Genomic DNA, 24400 nt, shown 5'->3' with positions numbered 1-24400 from the left:
GTCTGGGACCGAAAAAATGGAACAAGTAGGGCATGAATGGTGCGGATTCATTGTCATTTTTGAGGATGATTGCTATAAAAAAGACATGCTTCTGGTAGAACACTTAGACGGGAGGTAAGGAGCGTCCGTGCCAGGCCCCCCCTTACTCTCCTCTCCTAGGACGCTTCCTCCTTTCATCCCACTCCCCAAAGGTAAGCTCTGCACGGACTCCCTCTGCAGAGCCAACACGGCATGTCCTGGGTATTTTACACGCAAATGGGCAATTAGTGGTTTTTCAACGTAATGTATCTTGGCTGTGTTCCTGTAGCAGAGGGATGTACGTTGTTTTTAAAATGGTTTTGCGTGTGCAAGTAATAGGTAAAGGTAGGCTCCTTGTGAAAGGTGGAACAGTCGAGCAGCACAGAAGAGATGGAGGATGGCTCTCCCTGTCCTTCCCTCACACCTGTCAGTCCCCTCCCACCCGCCCCCAGAGGTAGCCACTGCCACAGTTCCGCATTTGCTTCGCGATGTTTTCTCCCGTGTGTGTATATACACCTGTGGGTGGGTGACCAGGCACAGGAGCCACAGGGCAGCGTGGATCGGTTTCTTCAAAACATACGCGGAATCCCTATTGTCCTGTTTCTGTCTCTCTCTTTATTTTTAAATAATTGTTTTTGGATTAGAATAGTTTTAGGTTTCTAGGAAAGTGGCCAGGGCAGTACAGAGTTCCTGCAGCACCTTTAACCGCCTCCCCGGTTAGATCCTTCATCCCCGGCGTCCGTTGGCCACCACCGAGAAACCAGCCTTCCGACGTTCCTGTTATTTAATTACCCCCAATGCTCGATGCGGGCGGATCTGTCCCCTGTTGCCCTGTGTTGTTTTCCCGTCCCAGGATCCCGCTTTGCATGTAGTGGTCATGTCCCCTTTGCCTCCTCTGCCCTATGACAGTTTCTCAGACTGGGTTTTGGCGGCCGTGACAGTTTTGATGAACACTGGTCAGGTTTTATGCAGAGTGTCCCTTAATTTGGGTTTGTCTGATGGTTTTCCTACGGTCAGACTGGGATTATGGGTTTTGGTGGGGCGGTGGTGGGGGAGACACCAGAGGTGACGTGCCCTCCCTGTCAGCCTATCCAGGGAACATGCTGTCAGCATGACTTATCCCCGGGGACGTTAACCTCCGCCAGGGCTGAGGGGGTATTCGTGGGTCTTCTCTATTGGGAAGCGTTTACAAAAATCAACAACCTGGTGACACTCTGTTCTTTGCCATTGATCTGTGTTGATCCCTGTAAGGAGACCTTGCCTTTTCTTTCAAAGGTGGACCTTTAGGTTGTTTCCTGGGTTTTGATTTTACAAATAAGATTCCAGGGAATACTTAGACATTTATCTGTCTGCCCCACCTATGTTAGGGACGGGTCCCTAGAAGGGTCGTTCCTGGGTCCAAGGTCATGGGCATTTGGCTTTGGAGATGGACGTTGACCTCCAAAATGTCTATAAACACGTGTTCCTACTGAAAGTCGGGGAGTTCCCGTTGCCCCAGGTCCTCACTCATGCTCGGCGTTATGAGCTTTGTAATTTTTTGCTAATTCCATACATTAAAAATGTCTTCATGTCTCTAATCATGCCAAGTGTATTTATAGAGCCCCGGACACCTTCACGTCGGGGCCACGAGAACGGGGCTCTCCAGTGACGTTTGATAAACATCTGTGTAGTCCCAAACTCCGATAGAAAGAGAAACAACAGAAGGCTCTCCCCTCAGGGAATCAAAGCCTTCATCTAAAAACTCTCTGTCTCACAACCCCTCCTGACGACATTTTCCTTGGTCACAGCACGAGCCCCAGCTTTTAAAAATGGAAAGCACTGAATCCGTGGCACCCCAAGTCAGGGCCCCTCAGTTGTTAGCTCTGCCTGAGGGTTTGGAGGCTATTGCAGGGGAAAGAGAGACATCTTCAAAGCATGAGGGGCCTCAGGGTGACGTGGGCCTGGGTGGTTGAGCAGTGGGACAACTCAAGGTCCTTCGTCTCCAGGGTCATTACCTGTGGCCAGGACCTTGTCTCCTGTTCCTTCGCGCAAGGCACGGACCTAGAGAGTATGGGCAGTGGTGTCCCCTAACCCCAGAGCTGGGTGGACGAGCTGCCAGCCCTGCCCGATCCCTTGGGAACACCCTTTTCTTCCTGCCCCCGAACCTGCCGCCCACCTGCGGGCTGTGCCTGGGAGACGCCTTACGCCTCAAGGGCTGGGTCTGGGCTGAGCAGAGGGCAGCAGGCACAGAGGTACTGCTGGCCACGGGCGGGTGAGGGGTGCCACCTGCACGTGGGGGCAGCACGTCCCATCCCATTGTGGGGGCGTGAGGTTTCTGTTGAGGTTTTTATCTCCTTTGCAGAGCAACTGCAGTTGAAGGCCATCCTTTGAGCCAGGTGCCATGCGGGTCCCTGGGAAGGCTGGTCCACACAGCTCCTGAGCGTGGCTGCTGTCCAGCTGCAGACTCGGCCCTCGGTTCTCCTGGTTTCCTGCATCCCCCCTGCCCACCCCACCCCCCAGAGGGCCACGTCCCAGAGCTTTGTTTCCTGATAGAATGATCACCTCCTTTCTCGGATAGAACTCTAAAAGGCTGCAGCCTGCATTATCCTACGGAGGGGAAATGGGAGAACTGACTCCCTCCACGTGGGGCTGCTCAGCTGCTGCGGTGGCGTTTCTGTTCACCCTTGGGAAACGTGTCTGTTACCAGCCCCAAGCAGCACTTCCATCTATCCTTTTGCACGTAACCGCCACATTTTCTGTCTCCATAGCGTTGTTTTTTTGTTTTTTTTTTAGTGTACTAGCTCTTGTCTGCATGATGTGCTGTGCTGCCGACGTGTGCGCAGATAACACAGTGTGTGCGGGGTGTCAGGGCACAGGGAAACTGAACCGGAGGTTACTAGAGGGGTGAGCCCCCTGTACCCCGTGTTCCCACCTACTGTCCCTGCCAGGCTCTTTAATGCTTCATGACACGATCCAGTGTGCCTATCACCCCGTCACCGATGAGAATGAGCCTCGGACAGGCTCTGGGACCCCGGTTGCACCCCCGTGTGGCTTCATGAACATCTGCCACCTTCCTAGAGTGAGTGGTGGTGGCAGTCGGGCTTTGCCCCCTTCCCCTGGGACCTCAGCTGGCTCCGTCCCCAGCACCCCCAAGTCTGCTCGACTAGAAGGCCTGGGTGAGAACGGTTGGCTCAATTGGGGTGGGGGGTAGCAGATGCTGGTGGCTGCCTCTGGCCTCTCACACCCCACTAAGTGGTTTGCCCTAAAAGCAAGGGGTGCTCGGGCTTGTCAGTTTTCCATCTACTTGAGAATTACAGTATTCTCCACCTGAACTTGTAAAGAAAAGAAAACAAAGAGCTTCTCGATGGTTGTGGAAGAACATACAGATTTCTCTTTTTCGTGAGTGGGTGGTAAACTCTCTTTACATCAGGGCATGTTTGTGTCATCTGCCTTTCAGCAGCAGACAAAGGGCGTGTGTGGAGATCTAGGGGACCGGCATCTGTGCCGGGCAGAGGAAAGTCTGACCCGTTTCTAGGTGGGATCGGTGCGTGGACGGTGCGTGGACGGAAAGCCGTTTGAGTGGAGTTGCAGGTGGGCGTGTGCTTCATGGAAACGCAGGGAGGGTGGTGAGCAACTGTTGCCGCCTCTGTCCTCCCCGGGAGACGAGCGGGGCCTGTGCAGGGAGGGCCCTCGGACTCGGCTGCGATTGTGTGTTCTGTCTCGACGTGTCCCCCATGGTTTGTGAAAGGCAAACAGGAGTTGGAAGCTCTGCAGAGGAATCCTGGCAACTGTCTGCTTTTCAGTGGAGTAGGGGCCAGACACTGTAGCGCCCCCCCCCCCCCCGTGTCTGTCCCTTTACATACAGGTGGGGACATCTGGAAGGGTCTTTGCAGGCTTCCTTTGCTGTCTTCCTGTGAGGGGCCAGGGCATTGGGGTTGACGAGGTGTCTACCCTCGGAGCCTTTAAAGCGGAGCCCAGGACGGGCGCCTGGCTGTCGGTGTGGGAGACCCCCGCCCCCACCCCCCCAGGCACAAGGACCCGGCTGGAGCATCCTTGCCAGCCTTACCCCTGGAGTTATCCCAGGTGGCTCAGTTGGTGTTTTCTGAGCCTTGTTTTCCTCAGCCGTAAACAGGGACAAATAGCACCGGCAAAGGTTACCAGCTGTCAGTGGAGTCCGGACAGTCTCTGGAATGTGCTGCTCCACACGGCCTTTCTTTGTTCCATCCTTCGGCAGCCCTGCCTGCTTTCAGAGCGATCCTACTGTGTGTTCTGATATGGAGCCCAAAGCGCTCACTCTGTGTTGGTGTGAGTTCTGGGTCCCCCTCCCCCATCAGGGGCTCTGAGCACCTGACCAGCCCCCCTCCCTGGGGCCCCCCAGGTGCTCGGTTTCTGCAGCCACTCCCCAGGAGATGTCCCTGGGATGTCCTCCCATCCACTGTCTTCTCTTTCAAAGTGTGGAGACACAAAGGCAGTTTGGAGGTCCTCCCCTGTGACCCCTCACTCCCCTATGTCTTAGTATCGGTTAAGACCACCTGACATTGTTATTTATTTTTTTTTTGGCGGTCACGACACCCCATCATCACACACAGAAATTCTATCCAATTAACTCTCCTAAGTCTTTTTCACACCTCCTACACTTGTGCATTTCTTTTTTTTGCACCCAAGTGTCCAAATAACATAATTTCCTCTCGATTGCCGTTCCAATCTGTTGATCTTTTTCGCTCTTGCCTTTGTCATCCCGTGGATTTGCCATCGCTCCTGGAGACTTGTCATCCTTGCATGAGATCAACACTTTATTTGCACCATCATTCAAGTAATTGATAAAAAATGTTGAAACATGGGGACGTAGAAAGAGCACCGTGGTCTTTCTCTAGAGACCGTCCCAGTGCCGTTCATTAATCATCCCTTCGGAGGGTGCGTTGCACAGACCGGGCTATTCAAGTGTAATTCATATCGCTTCACCTTGTCAACAAGGCTACGGATTTAAACAAGGCACCGTGGACGTCATCCAGTGCCCTCCCCATCTAGCAATTTAAAGCATCCTTATGGTTGAAGAAACAAAACATCCCAGACTTCCATCACTGTGGTTTATGATGGTTCATGGTTTATTTTATGGTCCATAGCTTCACTTTGCAGCTGTGTCTCTTTTCCTTTCTGCCTTCGGGTGTTACTACTGCTGGATAATCCAGATGGCTCGGCTGTCGGGCCGCTGTCCGGAGGAGAGCAGGATTGAGCGGCTGGGGAGAAAGGGGTTAGCTGACGCTTTGGGGAGCCAGGAGGCTGGCAGTGGTTCCCTTGGGGCTGCTGTCCCTTGGGGATGGGGAAAACCCAAATGCCGAAGCTGCCTGGTCTTGGTACAAATCACTGCATGCTTCCGCCGAGGAGCCTGGGATATGATCAGCCTCCAGACGCTTGGTGAAGTGCAGAGTGGAACTCACAGCCCTCTTCTGGGGGAGGGGTGGATCTGGACGTGTAGAGAGCAGAAGAATAACTATATATGTTGTAGAAGATGCAAAGGCCTTTGCAAGCATGGGGGTGATGACTTAGGGGGCCAGGAGCTTGGGGGACAGGCATGATGGGGTCCAGTGCCTCCTCCACTGCCTTTTATAAGGTGAGAGCTCCGTGGAGGTGTGGGAGCATCTGGCAGTGAGAAACGCCCGTGAACACCCAGAGTTAGAAAGTCGATGAAATAGGGTGAGAATTCTGCCCTCAGTCATATCAGATGGTGCACTTCAGCCACAGTCTACCTCGCAGAGATTGTGGGTTCCCTGTGGGGTTTTCGCTTCTGCCCAGCCCTCATAGAAGCGTATGCCCACGCCTACCTGTCTGTCTACTTGTCTCTGCCTTGCGTGCCCGGAGCCGGTTTCCCTGGGGCGTCTGTGCAAGACTCTTGCTGAGGGCCCCCTGTGTGTGGACGTCTCTGGCTGTGCTGGAGCCGGGTGACATTTCTAAATGCCCGGCCCATCTGTGGCCGAACCTGCTTTCCTCAGTCCTTGGACGTGGATGGGCTGCCCGGCCCCTTTGCAGCCACCCATTCACCCTGGTGTGACCCACGTGAGGCGCAGAATACAATGCAGGGGAAACGTTTTCCCCTGTCCCTTTAAAAAAAAGAAAAAAAGGGGGTGGCGAAATACGCATAACATCAAATCATCTTGACCAGTTTTAAGTAAACAGTCATGTCAAGTACGTTCACGTCGTTATACAGCCAATCTCCAGAACTCTTCATCCTGCGGAATGGAAACACTGTACCCGGTAAACAACAACTCGCTGCCTCCCCACCTCCCCTGTGGGCTCCCCTACTTTCTGGCTCCATGAATTTGATCCCTCTAGATAGTGGGATCATACCACACGGTTTTTTTCGTTTCGGTGCCTGGCTCATTTCACTGCGCCTAATGCGCTCGTGGTTCATCCGTGTGTAGCATGTGTCAGAATTCCCTTCCCTCCGACGGCGTAATAATATTCCGTTGTATGTGTAGGACACGTTTTGTGTGTCTGTCCTCTGTTGATGGGCACTTGGGCTGTTTCCAGCTTTTGGCTCCTGTGAAGAACGGTGCCGTGGAGATGGGTGTATAACCCCCTATGCTTTTGGTGGGTTACTAACCGGTGCCAGAATGACTGTTCCCGAACCGCGTGTTTTTATCCCATTCATGCCCAGATCCTCGATTGCTTTTTGAGTCCTGGGTGTTCCCTGGGCTTTTTAGTGGCTTCTGTTCCATGCCTTCCTTTGCCCTTCCCCGCTTCCCAAGGTATGCCTTGCCTCTTCCTGCTCTCCCACCTCTTCCTTCTTTGCTGCTCCAATCTGACTCTGGGGGTGGCCTGGGGGGAGACGGGACGGCCCCACTCGGGTACCCCTGACCTCCGCAGCTTGCTCCCCGGCACACTTCCTTCTGGGAGCTCCTGCTGTGTGTGGCTTTGGGACGACCCCTGCGATGGGCATCAGAGAGTCAGTCTCCTCTCGTGTTCTGTGTGATGGTTCTCCGTGGTGGGCACAGGGGTTCATTCGGCCTCCAGCAGGGGTATCATCTTGGTCTGGGGGTCCGTCCAGCCCGTGGGGGACACAGCGTGTGGCGGCTTTAGGGCCCCCTGGGCCTGACTGCTCCCTGAAGGGAGGAGCGTGCTGGTTTCGTGCACGGCGGACTTCCGGCACCTGGAAAGTGCATATTAAGTATCACAAGGTGGTGGTTTTAAGAAGTATCTGTTGGAAGAATGAATAAATGTAGTCCCAGCCCTCCCCCTGAGTCATGAGCAAGCTGAGACGCAGAGCAATGAGGTGAGCGGCGTCAGGCCAAGTAGTGGGGTTAGTGACGGGACCAAGAGTGACCTGGTCCTGGGGACTAGCCCCCTGCCCCCCGCCAACCCTCCCAGCAAAGCCCCAAGGTCAGATACAAAGCTGCAGCAATTCATTCACACCACCTCCAGGAAGAATGTGCCACGCGTGCTCACGTGGGGGCGGGGGAGGGGTAAGAAGGGAGACGGAGAAGTGGGGTTTCTACACCGATTACCTGTTTGTTTAGGTTAGATAACTGGCTAACGGAAAGCGTCCAGGTCACTTGAGGAAACTGGAACATTGTCGCGCTAAGTCACATACTTTTGAAATGAGGATGTGAACTCTTAGCTGGAGTGATGTAACGTGTTCAATAGAGGGAACCAGTGAGAGAGGATGGGGGCCACAGGGCTGGCGTATATTGGGAAGGTTAGCCTGGTTCCGAGTGGAAAAATGAAATCGTGAGAGAGGCGAAAAGAAGGCAGACGGATCACATTGTTTTCCAGGTCAGGCTGCAGCCAGTGTGCTTGTCCCTTCTTGGGTCTCCCTTCACCTCCCACAGTGCTGGGGGCTCACAGCGCCATCCGCTGGACGCAGAGAGTCACCATTTGGAGGTTGGGGTGCTGCCTGTTTGGTGGTGGGAGGCTACCCCCACCCTGAAGGACTGGTACAGGGTGGTTTGGGATACCCTGGGGGCCTGAGTGGTTTGGGATACCCAAGAAAATCTAGTCTCTTCATCCAAAAGTCTCCTTCATCTAAAAGGCCACCAGCCATCGGAACCAGGAATAATGAGAAAAGATGAGCGGCTCGTAGAAGGGCGCTTTTGAAATACAGAGACTTAAAGGGAATGGTGCACTTTTGATATTTTACGTTCAGAAAGGAATTTGTTGTCACGGTCAGAGCAGGCCAAATGGTTTGCATGAAGCCCCAGGAGAACAGTTGGTGCTCCTCCTCGGAAGCAAATCCAGCTTTGTTCTGTACCCACCTGTCCGCTTCCAGAGGCTTTACCGGGTGGGGACATGGGGTTTGTGCTGCATCCAGTCTTTGGGTTCATTCCTGGGAGAGTTTCCGTTTCTTCAGTGGGGGAGGCAGGATGTAAGCATCTCCTGATCTTTGGAAGCTCCTTGCCACCTTGTAGCACCTGCTGCATTCCCCACCTCAGGACGTCTTCTGTGCGCATGGGTTTTTAGCTCACGGTTCCACGTACGGTAGAGATGGTGGGGCAGTGAAGGACAATTGGCGCGTTGAAAATGACACTGAAGTTTTCCTTTCTGTTCTCAAAGTCACCTGTGTCATGCAGTAGCTGATACTCTTGTGATTGCATTTGTCACTGAATGTGTCAGGTAGCGGGACTGTTGTCTGTGTGAGAGCTACACGTATATGTACAATGTAAACCAACTCTCATTGACACGTTAAGATAAAAGGTTTAACGTGAATGTGTCTGTTTACACTTACACAGAAAACTCTACTGTAACAAATTCTACGAAAACAGTATCAGTGTTTGTTATCATAACATTGCCTTCCCCCTTACCATCTCGGAGATTTTTGGTTAGTTGTAGTCCACTGAGGAGTGGTGGTCGGAGAAAAAGCCACGCCACCCCTTTCCCTGAGCTCGTCTTGTGGAAGGTGTGCTCATATCGCGAATGATCTGGGGACAGGACGGCAGGTTCAGCAGCCACGGGACCCGGAGACACCCCCTCTCCGCCCTGTTTACCTTCTGCTTTGCTGTGTTTCAAGCATAGTGTCTATGGGTTGCTTGGGGGTTTTTCCGGTCGAATGAAGATCCAATTAAGATATACAGGTGCACAGGCTTTACCTGTACCAACCGCTCCTGTGGGTGGGTGGGGCGGCGGGTGACACGTGGTGGGGGAGGATTATTTCCGAGGACAGCAGCTCTCACAGGATGGTGCCCAGGCCAGCAAGATAAACGTCAGGCACGTGCTTGTTAGACGTGCGTATTCTCAGGCCCCTGCACTCTGTGTTGTAACAAGCCTACTCGTGACTCTGCACGCGTGGGATTTCAAAGGCTGTCCTTGGACCTGGAAGGTAAAGCTGACCTCAGCACCTGCTGGCCTCAATCCATCTTCTAGTGTCTGCCCTGCTATTGTACTTGTTCCTCTCCCTCTGCACGGGCTGCACCCCTGGGGTCCCCCTGAACTGCCACGAGCCACCTCCAGGTGTGTGCCCCTCCCTCTGCCCGTCTCAGCTCCCCGCCCCTCCACCGTTCATGCTTCAGACCATCCTCAGGGCTCCGCGCATCTGAGAAGGCTTCCTGACCTCCCCAGACATGGGGAGTCATGGGCCCCTTGGCAGGGTGTTGCCAGGAAAGGCGTCAGAAGAACAATCAGTGATTTTGCTCATTTCTCCCCCTTTGTTGTATGTTAGTAATATTTAGATTGGGGCACCAGAATGGATGGATGTTTTTATTAATGTCGAATTTATATAGTAACATTGCCCAGAGCTTATTACTGTTATTTCAGGATACAAAGCACGTGTCTGGATCCTTAGGTAGGTATTAACAGCCCATTGTACAGATGAGGAAAATGAGGCTCAGAGGTAGGGTGTGCCCCCGTGCGAACAGGAGCCCGTAAATGGCACTCTGGGCCATAGACCCAGGTCATTCCATTTTCTATTTTCTAGAACCCCAGATCGTGCCGAAGGTAGAACATACAATAAAGCTGTAACCGGGTTTCGTGTGGAGTTCCTCCAGATACCTACATATGCAGCGTGGGGGGCTTTCTCATCAGCCCTTCTCTTATGAGCAGTTCTTAGGGATTTAGTTTCCAAATACGTAGAGTTTGTTTGTGTCACTCACGTCAGGCCTGAGAGCAGGAATTCTGCCTTTTGATGTTTTACAAATACCTAGGAATTTGGGGGGGGAACAGTATCCCTTTCAACTGAAAAACTTTATTTGGGGAAGTGAATTCTACCCCCCAGGGCCTCCCCTACCGCCTGCCTGACGCCCTGGGAGGTGGCCTGACCTGGGTACCAGGCCACCATGGCCCTCCACCCTCCTCTCTTCCCCATGCCCCCTGCTCCCCACGTTGGGGGTCCTCCATTTGTCCCGGTTCTGCTGTCCCTGTTCACTGTCCCTGCCTCCCCGCTGTCCTCTTTCCCCCGCTTCCTGCTGGCCTCCATTTCATAAACTGCGATTAATCTTCACAGGCCTGCCTGAGCGCTCATATTCCAAGGCCTTCCCTAAAGTTTTCCCAGCTTTTTGGATATCTGTTGCTTTGAAAAGGGGGAAACCATGTTTTGCGATGGCCCTTTAATCACTGATGAGGAGCACAGCAAGGGCGTGTCTCCTTCACACGTGGTGTGGCCTGTTCCCTCCCCCTGTGCTTGTATCGTCTCGCCACACAAGTGAAGCACGTTACAGTCTCTTTCCTGTTTGTGGCTTGTGCCCTTTGAATGTGGTGCTATCAGTCACCGTCCAGCCGGGTTTTCCCATTTCTGTCCCTATCACAAAACATCCCAAAGACCGAAGCCATCACTCACAAAATCCCGAACAGCTGGGGGCCCGGTCCTGCCCTGCCCTTTGTGGCTTTGGGCTTATCTTCTCTTCAGGAATAAGTGGGTCGTTTCTTGCTCCTTTTTTTTCTTCTTGTGTAAATGGGGGGAAAGTGTCCAGTGCGGAGGCGTCTCTTTCATTGGAAGAGCTGTCAGTCCCGGCTCTGTCGTGTGGCTTCTGTTCGCTGAGTGGTCTCTGGGGGCCGTGGAGGGGAGGCAGGAGGCAGAGGGAAGCTGGTGTCTCCCCAGTGTGTGTGGATTGCGATATGAAAGCTCAGCAAACTTTGGTTATGCGTCTTCAGGCTCTTTCCCTGGGCGCTGAATGTTTTGGTCTGTTGCAAATGGTAGCAAACAAATCAAAGCCTAACACTTTATAATCTGATCAGACACACATCGAATGCAATAATAGATTGAATGAAGTACTCTTCTGTAGAAACTTCTGTTTATTACGTAAGGGCAAACCAATAGACTTAATTTATAGTGGTGTGGAAGGAGTCTGAATGCTTAGGCTGGGCTGAGTGGGAAAATAGTAGTACAAAAGGAAAAAAAAAAGACTTTCCCATTCAAGCTGGGTGACAGTTCTTGATTTTGAGAGCGTGCTGGTGGCGGACATCTGATGGAGACCTGGTTCTCTCCATTCCAGTGGTCTCTGACCTCCAGTGACCACCGGATTAATCCTGTAGAAGGAACCTCGGGAGCCTCAGGAGGGGCCTTGTTCCCAAGATGAAAGCCTTCATTCCCACCTGTGGTTTGGATCACTCACGTGCCCCAAACGCATTTCCTCCGCTGGTCTGTGTCCCTGACCGTGAATTTGCTGCCCGTTGAACATACCGCCTCCTGCTTTGTCTCTGGCCTCGGGAGTAGTAGGTCCAGTGTTGAAGCCCGTTCACCCTTCAGAAAGGGTCCCTGGTCACTGAACAGAAAGGGCCTCTGTCTGCAGGACGCTCCATGGCGACCCTTGTCTGTCCTGCTTATGCAGTCACACTGGACTAGAGTGGACTTGCATCCACTACCAGCTCCTGCGTCGGATGGCAGGGGTATATCATGGGTTTTAGCCATGTGTCTTCTCGGAGGGCAGGCACTTTTTCCATGCAGCTCCTACTGTGTCCTCCAAATTAGTGCATTACCTCAATCAGAAGACTTCACTCTGTCAGAGACACTTTAATGCTCGGTTTCGGGATTTAAAAATATATGTATCCCAGGAAAGGCGAGTTTCTTTGCATATGTGCCTGGCTAGAATTTTAAAAATAAAACCAAGTCTTCTAGTTTTGAGGCCATTTTTATTAAAAGCCTTTAAAATCAGCCAATGCCTTGGCCCAGCAGTTCCATTTCTGGGGATTTACCCTAAGAAAATAGTCTTGGATGTCTGCTGGGAATGTTCACTCGGGTATTGTTTGTGATGTAAAAAAAACTGGAGGTAACCTAAATGTCCAACAATAGGGGATTGGTTAAAAAGAACAAAGAAGACTTCGTGGTGTATAGGCCTACCCTGAAATTACTGTTTCCTTCTTAAAATGATGGTTTAGAAGGACATTTGTTGACTTGGTAAAACATTAAGTGAAGGAAGTGTGTTTGAGAAAGTTATATTATTGTCTGATGTCCTTTACCTTAAATTATTTATGGAGAAAGGACAATTGGCATCGGTGGTGGCAACTGTGATTATCTTTGGCTGTTGAGATTATTGACGATTTTTACTCTCTATTTGCTGTTGATTACCTAACGCGTCTACCAGAAATATGCTTTCTTGATTAATAAAACACTTTACTAAAGTTGGGATGATATACCTCTTTGATTCGGACAAACCACACATTCTTTGCCTGTTCACTTAGTCTTTCTATCTCCATTCATGCAGTATTGAGGAGAACCATTTGGCCCAGGTCAAATGATAGCAGGAAACATGGCACATGCTTCTTTGAGTCCCTACTTTCCAAGTCACGGAAGAGCGCAGTCTCAGTGCAGACTTGACAGCTGGGTGTCCTTGAGGCGGGACGCGGTACTAAGTTGTGGCTACTGGGCTGCTGAGCTGTCCTTCAGCCGTTGGGAGCCGGCGCTGTGCAGGAGGGGTGGGGACCTGTGCAGTCCGGCTGGCCTGGGTTGCACATGCTCCTGTGCGACCCTGACGGCCGAGCTGTGGTTTGCACGTTCAGAGGTTGGGATGGCATCTCCCATGGTTGGTGAGCACGTTGCACGGCGTCTGGCCTGCAGGCGGTGCTTCGTAAATGCCCGCTGACTGGTTCGCTCCCCACGTAGTCGGCCTACAGCCCACACCGAACGGCGGCCGGCCGTGCAGAATGGAGTCTTGTTTTTCAATGATCATACAGAGATGTCCTGAAAACTGCCCGTACGGTGGGTTGGCACATTGTTTTAAAAATAGCCTCTTTTTAACTCACACGGGTCCCGCCCTTGTCCTCTTGTGTCCCTGCAGTCTGCGGGCCTGGCATTGACATTCGCAACGATTACCAGCAGCTGAAGCGCCTGGAGAACTGCACGGTGATCGAGGGGTACCTGCATATCCTGCTCATCTCCAAGGCCGAGGACTACCGCAGCTACCGCTTCCCCAAGCTCACCGTCATCACTGAGTACCTGCTGCTGTTCCGCGTGGCCGGCCTCGAGAGCCTCGGCGACCTCTTCCCCAACCTCACGGTCATCCGCGGCTGGAAGCTCTTCTACAACTACGCCCTGGTCATCTTCGAGATGACCAACCTCAAAGACATCGGGCTTTACAACCTGAGGAACATTACGCGGGGGGCCATCCGCATTGAGAAGAATGCCGACCTGTGTTACCTGTCCACGGTGGACTGGTCCCTCATCCTCGATGCCGTCTCCAACAACTACATCGTGGGGAACAAGCCCCCGAAGGAATGCGGGGACCTGTGTCCGGGGACCATGGAGGAGAAGCCCCTGTGTGAGAAGACCACCATCAATAATGAGTATAACTACCGCTGCTGGACCACAAATCACTGCCAGAAAAGTAAGAGTCCCCCTTTCCTTCTGCCTCTCGCCTTCTGTCCTCGCCGCCTTTCCCTTCGCTCCTCGTCAGTGCACGGGCTCTGCGGGGCGGGGGCAGTGGCATTTAGGATGTGTGGAAACAGGGGGCGGGGGGGGAGCTGAGGGGTCTTGGTTGGCTTTCTGTAGCATCTGGGTACTCAGCGAACACAGGATGGCGGCGTGCTGGTTGGAGGCCACCATGGCTGCAGTCGGGACCATTGAAATCACACACTAGAAATCAGTGGAAATGAGGCACCGCCCTTCTGGGCTAGAAGCCTGCCGGCCTTCTGCTTTGAGTTCCTGTGGGAAAGGTGACCTGGGGTGTCGGAAGCACGTGAGCCCTTACGTATCAGCTCTCATCCTTGACGTGAGAGGATATTTGTTTGGTCCAGCAGGGCTTTCTTCGCATGCAGCTTGTTGGCAGAGGGTTGACTAAAGGAAAAATAAAAGAGCCAACTCACTTCCAGGGAAAGGGGTGACCACTCTGTCCTTGGTCCTTAATTACCGATGACAATCTGATGCTTGGCTGTCCTGGTTTATGGTGAGCATCTGGCCGATGTGGGAGAGCCCCAGGCCAGCTTCCAGGAGTCCCGGGTTCTCGCCGTGCTTGCAGGTAGCTGTGGAGCGAGGTGCATTTGTGCACCCCGGGCTTCGTTTCCTTTTTCTTCTACCTCTTTCCTGAAGACTTGTGCAAGGCTTAAGTAATCACTTAGTGGAAGAACTTTGAAATGTGTTGCCTGCTCCTGGGGGTCAGGTGGAGGTATTTTGAAGCTTCCTGTGTGTTTATCTGCAATATGCTTCTTTTCTCACGAGTGGAATTGAACTTGTCTTACTGTGATCACTACCTTGACAGCCAGGTTCTTTGGTATTAAAACGTGACTCTGGGCCGTTGCCCTGTTGCTTTCGGCAATGCTTAGGTATATTGGCCAAGAAGGTTTCGCTCCCTGGTTGGAAATCGGTGTGCTAGCTGTAACTAGCTATTGTTAATGGTTAAAGACCCAAGAAGCCCATGTACTCCGGCCAGTTACGGAGAGCCAAGAAATCCCAAATTGGTAGGCTTGCCTTGTAAAGTAACAAATCAAAGGCCAGACCCTGCAGGTAGTTGTTTTAGTTCTCGTCCAGCCAGGGCTGATGCAGGGAAAAGGATATTTTCTTCGACCGAGGACGCATTTCACACTTGTATCATTTGATCAGTGAGCGTGCACGTGAACATCGGATTTGTAGGAGAAGGGGTCCCATTGGCTGCAGCCAGGCCCTTGAAGAGCTGGGGATACCATCAGGCCCCTTGGAGACCCCCTGTGTCCTAGGGTTGGAGGGAAGCACTGTGCTAAAGTCACATGTGTGATTGATTAAAACTGTGCCATATCTGAGAGCATCTCCCGGTTTGAGAAAAGACCAAAATGTGTTTTTAAGTAGTATTGACATTTAAAAATTTTACCTGACACGAAACAGGTATCATGGAGGGAGGCATCACGGGTAGTGGAAGGACGTGGGACGTGACCGCGGCCCGCCAGCCCTCTGGTCTGCAGCTGGGCATCTTTAGAACGTTCCTCAGGGCAGTCACGTGTATCCCTGCGTGGTGATCAAACATGTGCACGCGTGTTTTGAAAACTAAGCTCTGTAGAAAAGGGAGGTGCTATTTATAACGTTATTAGGTGGGTACGTGTTCAGCGACTCAGTTGATACTCGCTTTGGTCCCACTGTGGAGTGTTGACTGTTCCTGACCAGCAGCTGGTTGAAGAGGCCTGGAGCTGGGGCACGGCATGGTCTGGGTCCAGGTCCAGTAGCCATCACTGGCAATGAGCAAGTAATTTAAGTTGCCTGGGCCTCAGTTTCTTCATCTGCAAAATGGCATGGATCCTGTCTTCCTCATAGGGCTGTTGGAAGATTAAAAGGAGAAAAAGGAAATGCACCATGAGAAAGGATGCATGAGAAAGGAAGGGGGTTAGAAACTGGGCTCTGGTGCTGGTTTGGCTGATGCTGACGCCCCGTTGGCTGGACCCTGGCTTTTCCAAGGCCCCTGTCAGCCCCCCTCTCCTCTGTCTCCGTCCTGCTGTCTCTTTTTTGTGATTTCACAGTGGAGTATTTATTTCAAATGAATAACAGCATTCGGAGAAACGGTCTTCCCTTTACCTTGTCCTGAAAACAAGCACGGGCAGGTTTCTCGGATGAGTCTAGTTGAATTTGAAGTCTTTCCTACACACGGGATTTCAGTGACATAAGATGGGAAAAAAGAAGGTAGGTCTCATATGGTTCACACTGACTACCTGTTGCAGGGGTAATATTTCGGACATAGTAGCGCAAGTACACTATGCCACCGAAAGGAATCTCACCTGTTTCTTTGTACTTGTTTATGTGGCTCCCGGACAATTGTACATCACAGATGTGGCTTGCAGCTGGCCTCCTTGCAAGTTCTGCGGTCAAGTATTCCTTCCAAGGCCGCGGGTTCTTCCCCACACCATCTATCTGGCTGAGCCCTGAGCGGTGACAGCCCGGCCCCTCTCCACGAGGACGCTTAGGAATCATTCAGAGAGCCAGACAGAATGTCTGCCTTGCGGCCACCGTAAGCCATAAGTTGGCCATCGATAAAGATGAAGCATAGACGGGCCCCCTTCCGTTACTCTTCCCAGGGCTGGCGACCGACATAGGGAGGACGTCTGCAGAGAGAGGTCACGTCAGTGGCGTGTGTGTGCAGTTTTTGGTGTAAAGGAGCAACACGTGCTTATGGAGTGCTGATATGCCATTTGTACGTGACGCTCTGCGGGAAAACTTCTCGTCTATAGTGACTGCAGTGACAGGCGGCGTGGTAGACAGACCCATCAAGGAAATTCCTGCTCCCTGGGTCCTCTACACACTTCTGTATTTCTCTCTGCCCTTACGATTTGAGGGGTGGCTTTATCCAGACTAGAGTTATTCCTGAAAAGTGATGGACCCTCAAACCACTGTGTATGGCTTTTTCCTTTCGGTCAACACGGAACTGCTGCCCCCGGCTGCCGACGTCACTTCCGAGTCTGCTCTTGCCTCCGCAGCCGTGTCTTCCCAGCTCCTTTTCCTTGGTCTGATCTTGCCCAGCTCGTGGTTGCTCGAGCTCCATCCTAGGCCCTCTTTGCACTGTGTTCCCCAGCATCCCTCGTCCTCTGGAGCTGGGCCGTCTTCCCGCCTGTATCTGGCTTCACATGTCACCTCCAGCCCAGACCACTTTGTGAGCTTGAGACCTGTGTGTCCACTCATATCCCGATGACTGTGGGTGTTTCAGTTCTGAGGGCCGTCCCCAGGTCCTCGCTTCTCCCCCGGAGTGTTTCCTCTCTCCCCTCTCTAGAGGGGCAGCATGTTGCCTGCCCAGCCCCCACGTCAGGAACTTGGCCATCGTTAGGACGCTTCCGTCTGCCACTGGACACCAAGTTGCTCCCGTCTGAAACGTTGCTCTGATCTGCCCGTTCACTGACCGGCTTTCTCTCCAGCCTGCCTGCTTCTCCACCTTGGCCCGTGACCTTCCCAACACGTACTCTGACCCAGAGACGCCCGCTCTGAAATCCTGTGGTGTGAGCATTTGGCACACCATGAAGCAACTGGGGCTTCTGCCACCGGACCCCATGCCACCGGGCCACACGCCCAACTAGCTGCCTCCCTGTCTTCTGCCTGCGGTGTCCGTGGTCGTGATGGTGCTCGGCTGCCGCTCCCCGGCAGACCCGCTGCCCCCCGGGCTGGCCTACAGCCTGGCCTTTGCCACCCAGAGCCCTTTGGGACTTCACCGACTCCAGAGAGCGTTTCTTGCAGCGCCCGGCAGCGGCCCTTATTGCACCGCCGAATAAATCCTGGACGTTTCCTCCCACTCGGAGAGCACGGGGCCAGCACGGCACCTGCTTGGGAAAGATTTAATGTCGAAAAGATTCACTTCCCCCCTTGAGCAGAGAACAGTGGGCAGTAACAGTCCTGAACGAGCCCAAAGATTCTAGGATTCGGAAATGCGGTGTTTCCTGTGTAAGTTTCATGGCGGTTGTGACCCAGGAGCCCTGCTGGCAGGGGCGGTCCACCGTGGATGGCAGCTGCTTTCTCTTGCTCTTGTCAGGAGGACTCAAGGCCAGAGATGATGGAGAAGTAGGCAAATCATCTTAAAAGCTGAGGCTTGGCCTGGCGCGCTGTTCCCCGCTTTGGGCAACAGTTATTTGCTGAAAGCCAACCCCTTTCGGGGACGGGATGGGGGTGACTCCTTGCGGAAGACCTGTGGCTCTCTTGCCCCCTGGTGAATTTGCCTGACTGATTGATGCCTAGTGTTTGCTTGCCTTAGGAGCTTTGTGGTACTTGATTTCCGGTCGAGACCCCTATCCCACCCTAAATAATACAATGCCTCACTGCTAACCTTAGTCCCCAAGTACATTTTAACCTGTTAGGACAAACAGCTCAGAGTTTGCTCACGTCACTGCATTGCCCGTGAGAAGGCCTGGTCTTTGCCAGGAAATGCAGGAAATGCACGAAAGCGCAGGCCTGGCCGCGTTGGGCGCTGGCTCCGCTGGGGATGCATCCTCGCTTCAATCAGAAGGGCACTGCCCGCCCGCAGTGGTCCTGGGGCGTGTTGCACTTCCCGCCGCCTTCCAAACGGGAAACCAGGAAGAGAGCAGATTGGCGCTGTCGCGGGAGAAGGCAGTCAGTGGCTCTTCCTGTTGACAGAAGGAAAACTGTCCTGGCTGCCCTCTCACTGATGGGACCAGGGACTTCCAATGAAGGCAAGTGGTGCGAAAAGGACAGTCCTACATTTTGTCCCCCTACAGGTTCTCGTTGATCCGAATTCCTCCCACGGGGCAGCGTTGGTAGGGGCCGTGGAATCGCTTGCCTTCCTCATTTGCTAATCGAGTGGTATGTCTGGCCCCGCTGGTAAAAGTGGGGGGCTCGTTTAATCATTTGTAAGTCATCTGCTGGATGCGGGCGCGCAGGTTCTCTGCCTTGAGTCCCCACGCGTGTGATGTGATATTTCATCTTAACACGTCTTCTCCTCCGCTTCCTCCTCCATCCTCCTCCTCTTCTTTTAAAGTTTCAGCTCCTTGCGAGGACTCTGTCTTTCTGGGAAACGCTGTGTGCCTGGATCAGGAGAGGGACCTGCCCTGGGAGGCGGGGCAGACAGAGAGGCCTGTGGGCCCTGGAGGGGCAGGCGGGCGGGGAGCAGGCCCCGGCCTCGTGTCCTCCGTGTCGTCCGCAGGAGCTTGTGTCTCTTCCCCTACAAGGCCCCTGCTCTGGGCAGCTGCTTCAGGGTGGGGGGATCTCTATCCACGGGATTCCTCTGCTTTTTATAGTCAAAAAAAGTCACACTCTCCCCTCCCTGATGGGACCCTCGTGACCAAGGGCGTGCAGCAGCCTGTGTCCACGTTTCTCACTTAGTCCTGAGAGGCTTTGTGCTGGGCTCCTTCTCACTTGAGTCACTCCCCTGGACTCCCTTCAGAAGTGCCTTTTTTTTTAAGGAGCGTCTCATTTTAGAGACTGAAAGCTTTCCGCACGACTCTCCTAGGGTGGTCTCTGCAGTTCTAGGTGTTTGGAAAGGGTCTGCAGTCCCTTCGGACCACACCGGTCACACCTACTTGGGAGATCGTTCTGGTCTCTTCATACTCCTAAGAAGCCTCTGTCTTTTGCTGTGCTAATATTTCTCTCTTGCTTTTCTTGCACGGAGGCCAGCGTGCCATGAGGCCAGGGTGACGTTCTCCACTAGAGTGCGGAGGATGTGTTACCTGTGGGCGCGTGGCCGGCCTTGCCCTGGACGATGTCGGTTAATTCGAGTGCAGAGGGTGCCTCAGAAGTTGGGCTCTTGGGGGGGCTGGAAGCCATGCCTCCTCCGAGCCTGTGTTGCCACTCAGGGGCTGGGGCTCTAGGAGGTGGGGTCTCTGAGCACCCTCTAGGATGGGTGCCCCCTTGACTGGAAGGAAGCAAGAGACAGCCAAGGTATTCCGGGAATGCTGGTGGCTGGAGATGGGACTTTCTGTCTGTGACACACAGGATATTAAACCGAGCAGGCATCTATCACGTGCGTAACTTGGGAATCTGGAGTTCAGACATTTAGAGACCTTTTATGTGGAAGAAGGAACCCCAAGTGGAAATCTAAGATCTAGACTGTTCTGAGCTCTGGTCCGTATCGGCCACTAGCTAACACATGCCTTTGAGCTGGATGTTGTAATGAGAGCTGGGGTGGCATCTAGTTCCAAATGGCCTCGCTTCTCAGTCTTTGGGGCAGTTGCTCCCCGCAGAGCCTGGCGACCATGTGACCTGCCTGGAGGGAGGGGGCAGAGGAGCAGAGCAGGTCTCAGCCCGGGGGAGGCAGTTGTCATCTCAGGTCAAGGAGCCAGGAGAACTTTGGGGGCTGGTGAAAAAGAGCGAGTCAGAGGCAGGGAAGAGTTACCGTCCACGGAAGATTGTGCATTCTGCAGGGTCAGCCTGGCCACTGTTCTAAAGTTTGCGGGGTGACGGATCGGTCAGCGCCTCACTCCTGATATTCCTGGGGTGGCCGTCCCTGACAACATTGTGGAATCCTGGAGAGTAGCAGCCACCGTCACGTGCCTGCCACCCTCAGTTTGAGCGCCTTTGGGTCACATATAGGGGGCACCTAGACGGTGTGATTTCCCCCTGTAGACCATCCTGGCATGTTAACATTGAAACTGGCAAGAATATATAATTTTGTGCAAATGGGGTGTATTAGTATTATTTTTTTTGTATATAAAAACTACACCCCTGGGGGGACAAGTGGTGTCCTATGGCAGAGGTTTAGGAACAGTGGATGAATTATGTTCACAAGTGCTGAGATGAGTGCCACGCATGAGTGGACGCCACACGGTCTGCCCAGCACATAGTAGGTGTTTGGGAAAAGGTAGCAGCTGCTACTCTTTTTAAAAAATCAGACTGAACTCCAGGACCTACGAGCTGCGCTCACGTCACATACAATTCCGAGCCGTAAGCTGGACTGAGTGTGTACTACGCTTACTGCCATATCGTCAATGGCCTTTCTCTATTGCTTTTCCTAAATTGCAAAAAATCCAATTATCATAAATAGCATGGCACAGTGTAGGAGTGGTTCCTGCTAATTCAATCCAAATTGTTCGAATTCTTGTTTCTGTTCAGATAAGTCGTATCTTTAAAGAACATTCAGTGAGGTACACACATCTATATCGGGGTGCCGGTGAGGCTTCTATGGTTACATGGAAACTCTATTTCTTCAGTTATCAGACTCTGTGAATTTATTCTGCTTGTAAACGTGGTGCTGGGAAGAATTTAAGAAATATCCACAAGGGTCTGGTTTGATGCCGACATTAAAGGGTGTCTTTTTAAAATGTGTTTTGTTCGGTTTTGTTTTGTTTTGCGGAGAACAGTCAAGTGCTTACAGAGTGGGCACAATTTTGGGGGAAGATAACAAGGTCATACATTTTTATCTGTGTCAAGTGCAGGTCTCACATAGTACAGACAGCCAGCCCTCTGTCACCGGCTGCAGCACGTGCCCATTTGTTCTCTTCTTTGGGTAATACTAGCTCTGTGTGTGTGTGTGTGTGTGTGTGTGTGTGTGAACACTAGCTGTGTGTGTGTGTGTGTGTAGAACGCTAGCTCCGTGGGTGTATGTGTGTATGTGTATAGAACACCAGCTCTGTGTGTGTATTTGTGTGTGTGTGTGTGAACACTAGTTGTGTGTGTGTGTGTGTGTGTAGAACACTAGCTCCGTGGGTGTATGTGTATATGTGTATAGAACACTAGCTCTGTATGTGTGTGTGTGTGAACACTAGCTGTGTGTGTGTGTGTGTATGTGTGTGTGTAGAACACTAGCTCCGTGGGTGTATGTGTGTATGTGTATAGAACACTAGCTCTGTGTGTGTATTTGTGTGTGTGTGTGCACGCGTGTACACACAAACCACTTTATTCTGCCTCCCAGCCTCTTCTCCTGCTTTGGCTGTTTTGTTCTGTTTCACGTCCCTCCTCTCATCTCCGGCACAGGAAACAAACACTGGTGCTCTCTGTCCTCTCTCAGATCTTCCTTCCGTTCAAGGGGATCAGGTGGGTGGGAAATGTTGTGCAGGAATTTCAGGCCTTCTCCCAGAAGCCCTGCTTCTGTTTTATCTCACTATTGAACAGAAGTCACTTTTTGTTGGTCTGCGTGGGTCACAAAATAACCACCCTTCCTCTGCCCTTTCTCTGGGCCATTTTCCACAGAATCCATGTGGGAGGGGAGCAAGCAGTGTCTGGGGACGCTGTGCCTGATATGGACGCATAGCTTGGGTAGAAAAGCTGTGCGGACCGATCCAGGCTGGAGTGGCCTCGAGTTTGTTTTTGCAAGTCCTAATGAAGGAACGTGGGTGAAGTTTGTGAGGTTGTGGTAGGGGGACCCCTTGCAGGAAGGCCTGTGGTGTGGAGCCTGGCTGCCCTGTGTGCTGACCGCACTGTCCAGCCCCCAGCCCTGCGCTGCGTGTGCCCAGCGGCCTCTGGGGAGGAGGCCCAGCTGCAATGCGCCTACATCTGCCCTTGGCAGCAGATCTATGGACCGAGGCTGCCGTTGGATTTCCGGATAGATGCAAAGAGCTTGGATGGCTTTTAGCAGCTGCTGAGACCGAGGAGCTGGGCTTAAGCAGTAAAAAAGGGGCAAAGAAATAGAAGAAGATTGGGAAGCAAATAGCCGACGACGCATAAAGGCACAGTGAAGGCAGATATTATTAGAAACCCCTCCCGGGCAGCCGCTGTGTCCGAATTAGGACTGTTTTCTCCCCCAAAAGATGGTTGGTGATAATACAGAGACAGATGGAAACTAGTCAGATCCCTAGGTCCAGAAGAGGCTAGCTTTGTTCCTGGGCTTGTGACCTAGTGTGATGTTTTTGTTCTGATTTCTTGACTTCTGGATGGCCCCTTATGCGTTGCTAAGTAGATGATATTATTAGGTTCTTAGATTCTCCCTCAGCCACGTTGTGGAGATATATTTTTGGTCTCTTCCTCAGTGAACTTGAAATGATTGGATTATTTTCTCATACATCGATCCTTCTTTTAGGAGCTTTTGAGTCACTGTGCCAAGGAAACAGGTTTGAAGCAAGGCTGTCCTTTCTTCTACTCCCGAGGAAAGACAGGCCCAGATTCACAAAGGTGTATGTCGTACTCCCCCTCTATAGTTTCACATGCAGCCTAGGTGACACGGGCCATGTGACATAGCGTTGTCTCCTGGGATCGTTGGGTTTCCTGCCCCAAGTGCCACCGCAGGGCTGGCCATCGTTGTGGGTTCACTCTAGGAATCGAGGCGTGGAGGATCTTGACATTATAATTGCTGACGAATTGGGATTCTGAGAATGTATAATTGTCTCGGAAGAAAGCTTCTTTAGCGCAACATATAAAACAAATTTCTTATTTGCTGAGAAAAAGCTGTCCTTGGGGACGTCCGTGGATGTAGTGGATTGGGAGTTCTGGATGTGCTTCACTGAAGCCGTTTTTATTAATAGGCGATTGATAAAACAGCCACAGAGAACTGCACCAACCGCATTTTACGAGCAACTTGTTTTGCAGGATTCATTTGATTTTAGAGTGGCTGTGGGCCGTATGGTGATGACAGCTCTTGGGGCTGCCCCATCCGTGCCTTCTGCCCATTGCCACGTGGGGGAAATGGTTAGACTTCGGTCACCGATTTCCTGTGAATGCCGCGGGGTCTGGAAACTTCAGCCTCTCAGCTGGAATTGGTCCCACAGGAGGGTTTATGATGTTTATTTGGGTAACTGTCTCCTCGGGGACTGTTATCTTCTTTCATGGAAAGCCTCAGGGTACCGGTAAGGAGCCGTGGAAGATGTATGAGAAGGGATTTCAGTGTCGTTCGGGAGAAACGGTCATTGGGTGATACTCAGACCCCACGTCAGCAGATCAGTAAAAGGGGAGTGGCTTTACGAACGGTTTAGCAGGAGCTGCTTCAGGTTCTGGTTTTGTACACAAGTCTGGTGTACACCGCGCGTTTTTAAAAGTGGGGAGCGTGCACTGTTCAGATGCCAGCTCTTTGACTTCCCGGAACTCCAGTCTCAAATTCCTCCACTATCAAGAGAAAAGGAAAAGAAATGAAAAGAAAGAAATGCCTACCTCTCGACGTTGCTTTCTCATCTCTGGAGCCAGGGTGGAGAGGCAGGTGGCTGGGTCATCACATGGCAGGAAGCAAAGGGGCAGGCCTGCCTCACGAGCGATGGCATTTGCATGAAAACTGTATACACGAAATATTGTTGTTTATTGCGGAAGCACTGACTGGACCTTCTTCATTAGAGCTTGGCTGAGGAACCCGACGCCGGCCACTTACCCCCTGCTCCTTGGTCTCCTCGTTTCACCTTGTGAACCAAGAGAGCCCTGAGAGTCGTCGTTGCAGATGGGGTGTTGGGGACTTCGGATGGGTCCCCTGGCCTGACTTTCAGTAAACACGGCTAGAGAATGGAAACAACTAGACTTGAAGCCGTCGACTTCTTTTGGACGTGCCCTCCCCTTAGGGACCGGTTGGGAGCGAGGTTCCAGAAGGGTGGATGGTGGACTCCCGCGTACCCGCTCCAGTGGGCTGATGGGGAAGTAGCAGATGTCGGCGGGGAGGCTGGTGAAGCATCACAGTGACAGGGTAGGAGGCCGTAAACGTAGTTAGAGGAGGCATGGCGGTCGGCAGTTCAGTAGGATTTA

General features: G+C 52.4%; 1 protein-coding gene across 1 annotated transcript in view; it reads left to right on the top strand.

The window, feature by feature from the left end:
* The window catches only part of IGF1R (insulin like growth factor 1 receptor), a 253534-nt gene that overhangs the window by 32081 nt on the left and 197053 nt on the right, over positions 1 to 24400 (top strand). The window contains exon 2 of the mRNA XM_033099996.1: positions 13197 to 13742. Within this exon, the coding sequence (XP_032955887.1) occupies positions 13197 to 13742 (546 nt within the window). The remainder of the gene's footprint in view (positions 1 to 13196; positions 13743 to 24400) is intronic.

The sequence above is a fragment of the Rhinolophus ferrumequinum genome, chromosome 28 (genome assembly GCF_004115265.2).
Source record: "Rhinolophus ferrumequinum isolate MPI-CBG mRhiFer1 chromosome 28, mRhiFer1_v1.p, whole genome shotgun sequence".
NCBI lineage: Eukaryota > Metazoa > Chordata > Mammalia > Chiroptera > Rhinolophidae > Rhinolophus > Rhinolophus ferrumequinum.
The sequence above is the reverse complement of the archived record's forward strand: the minus strand, read 5'-3'. Positions and strand labels throughout refer to the sequence as shown.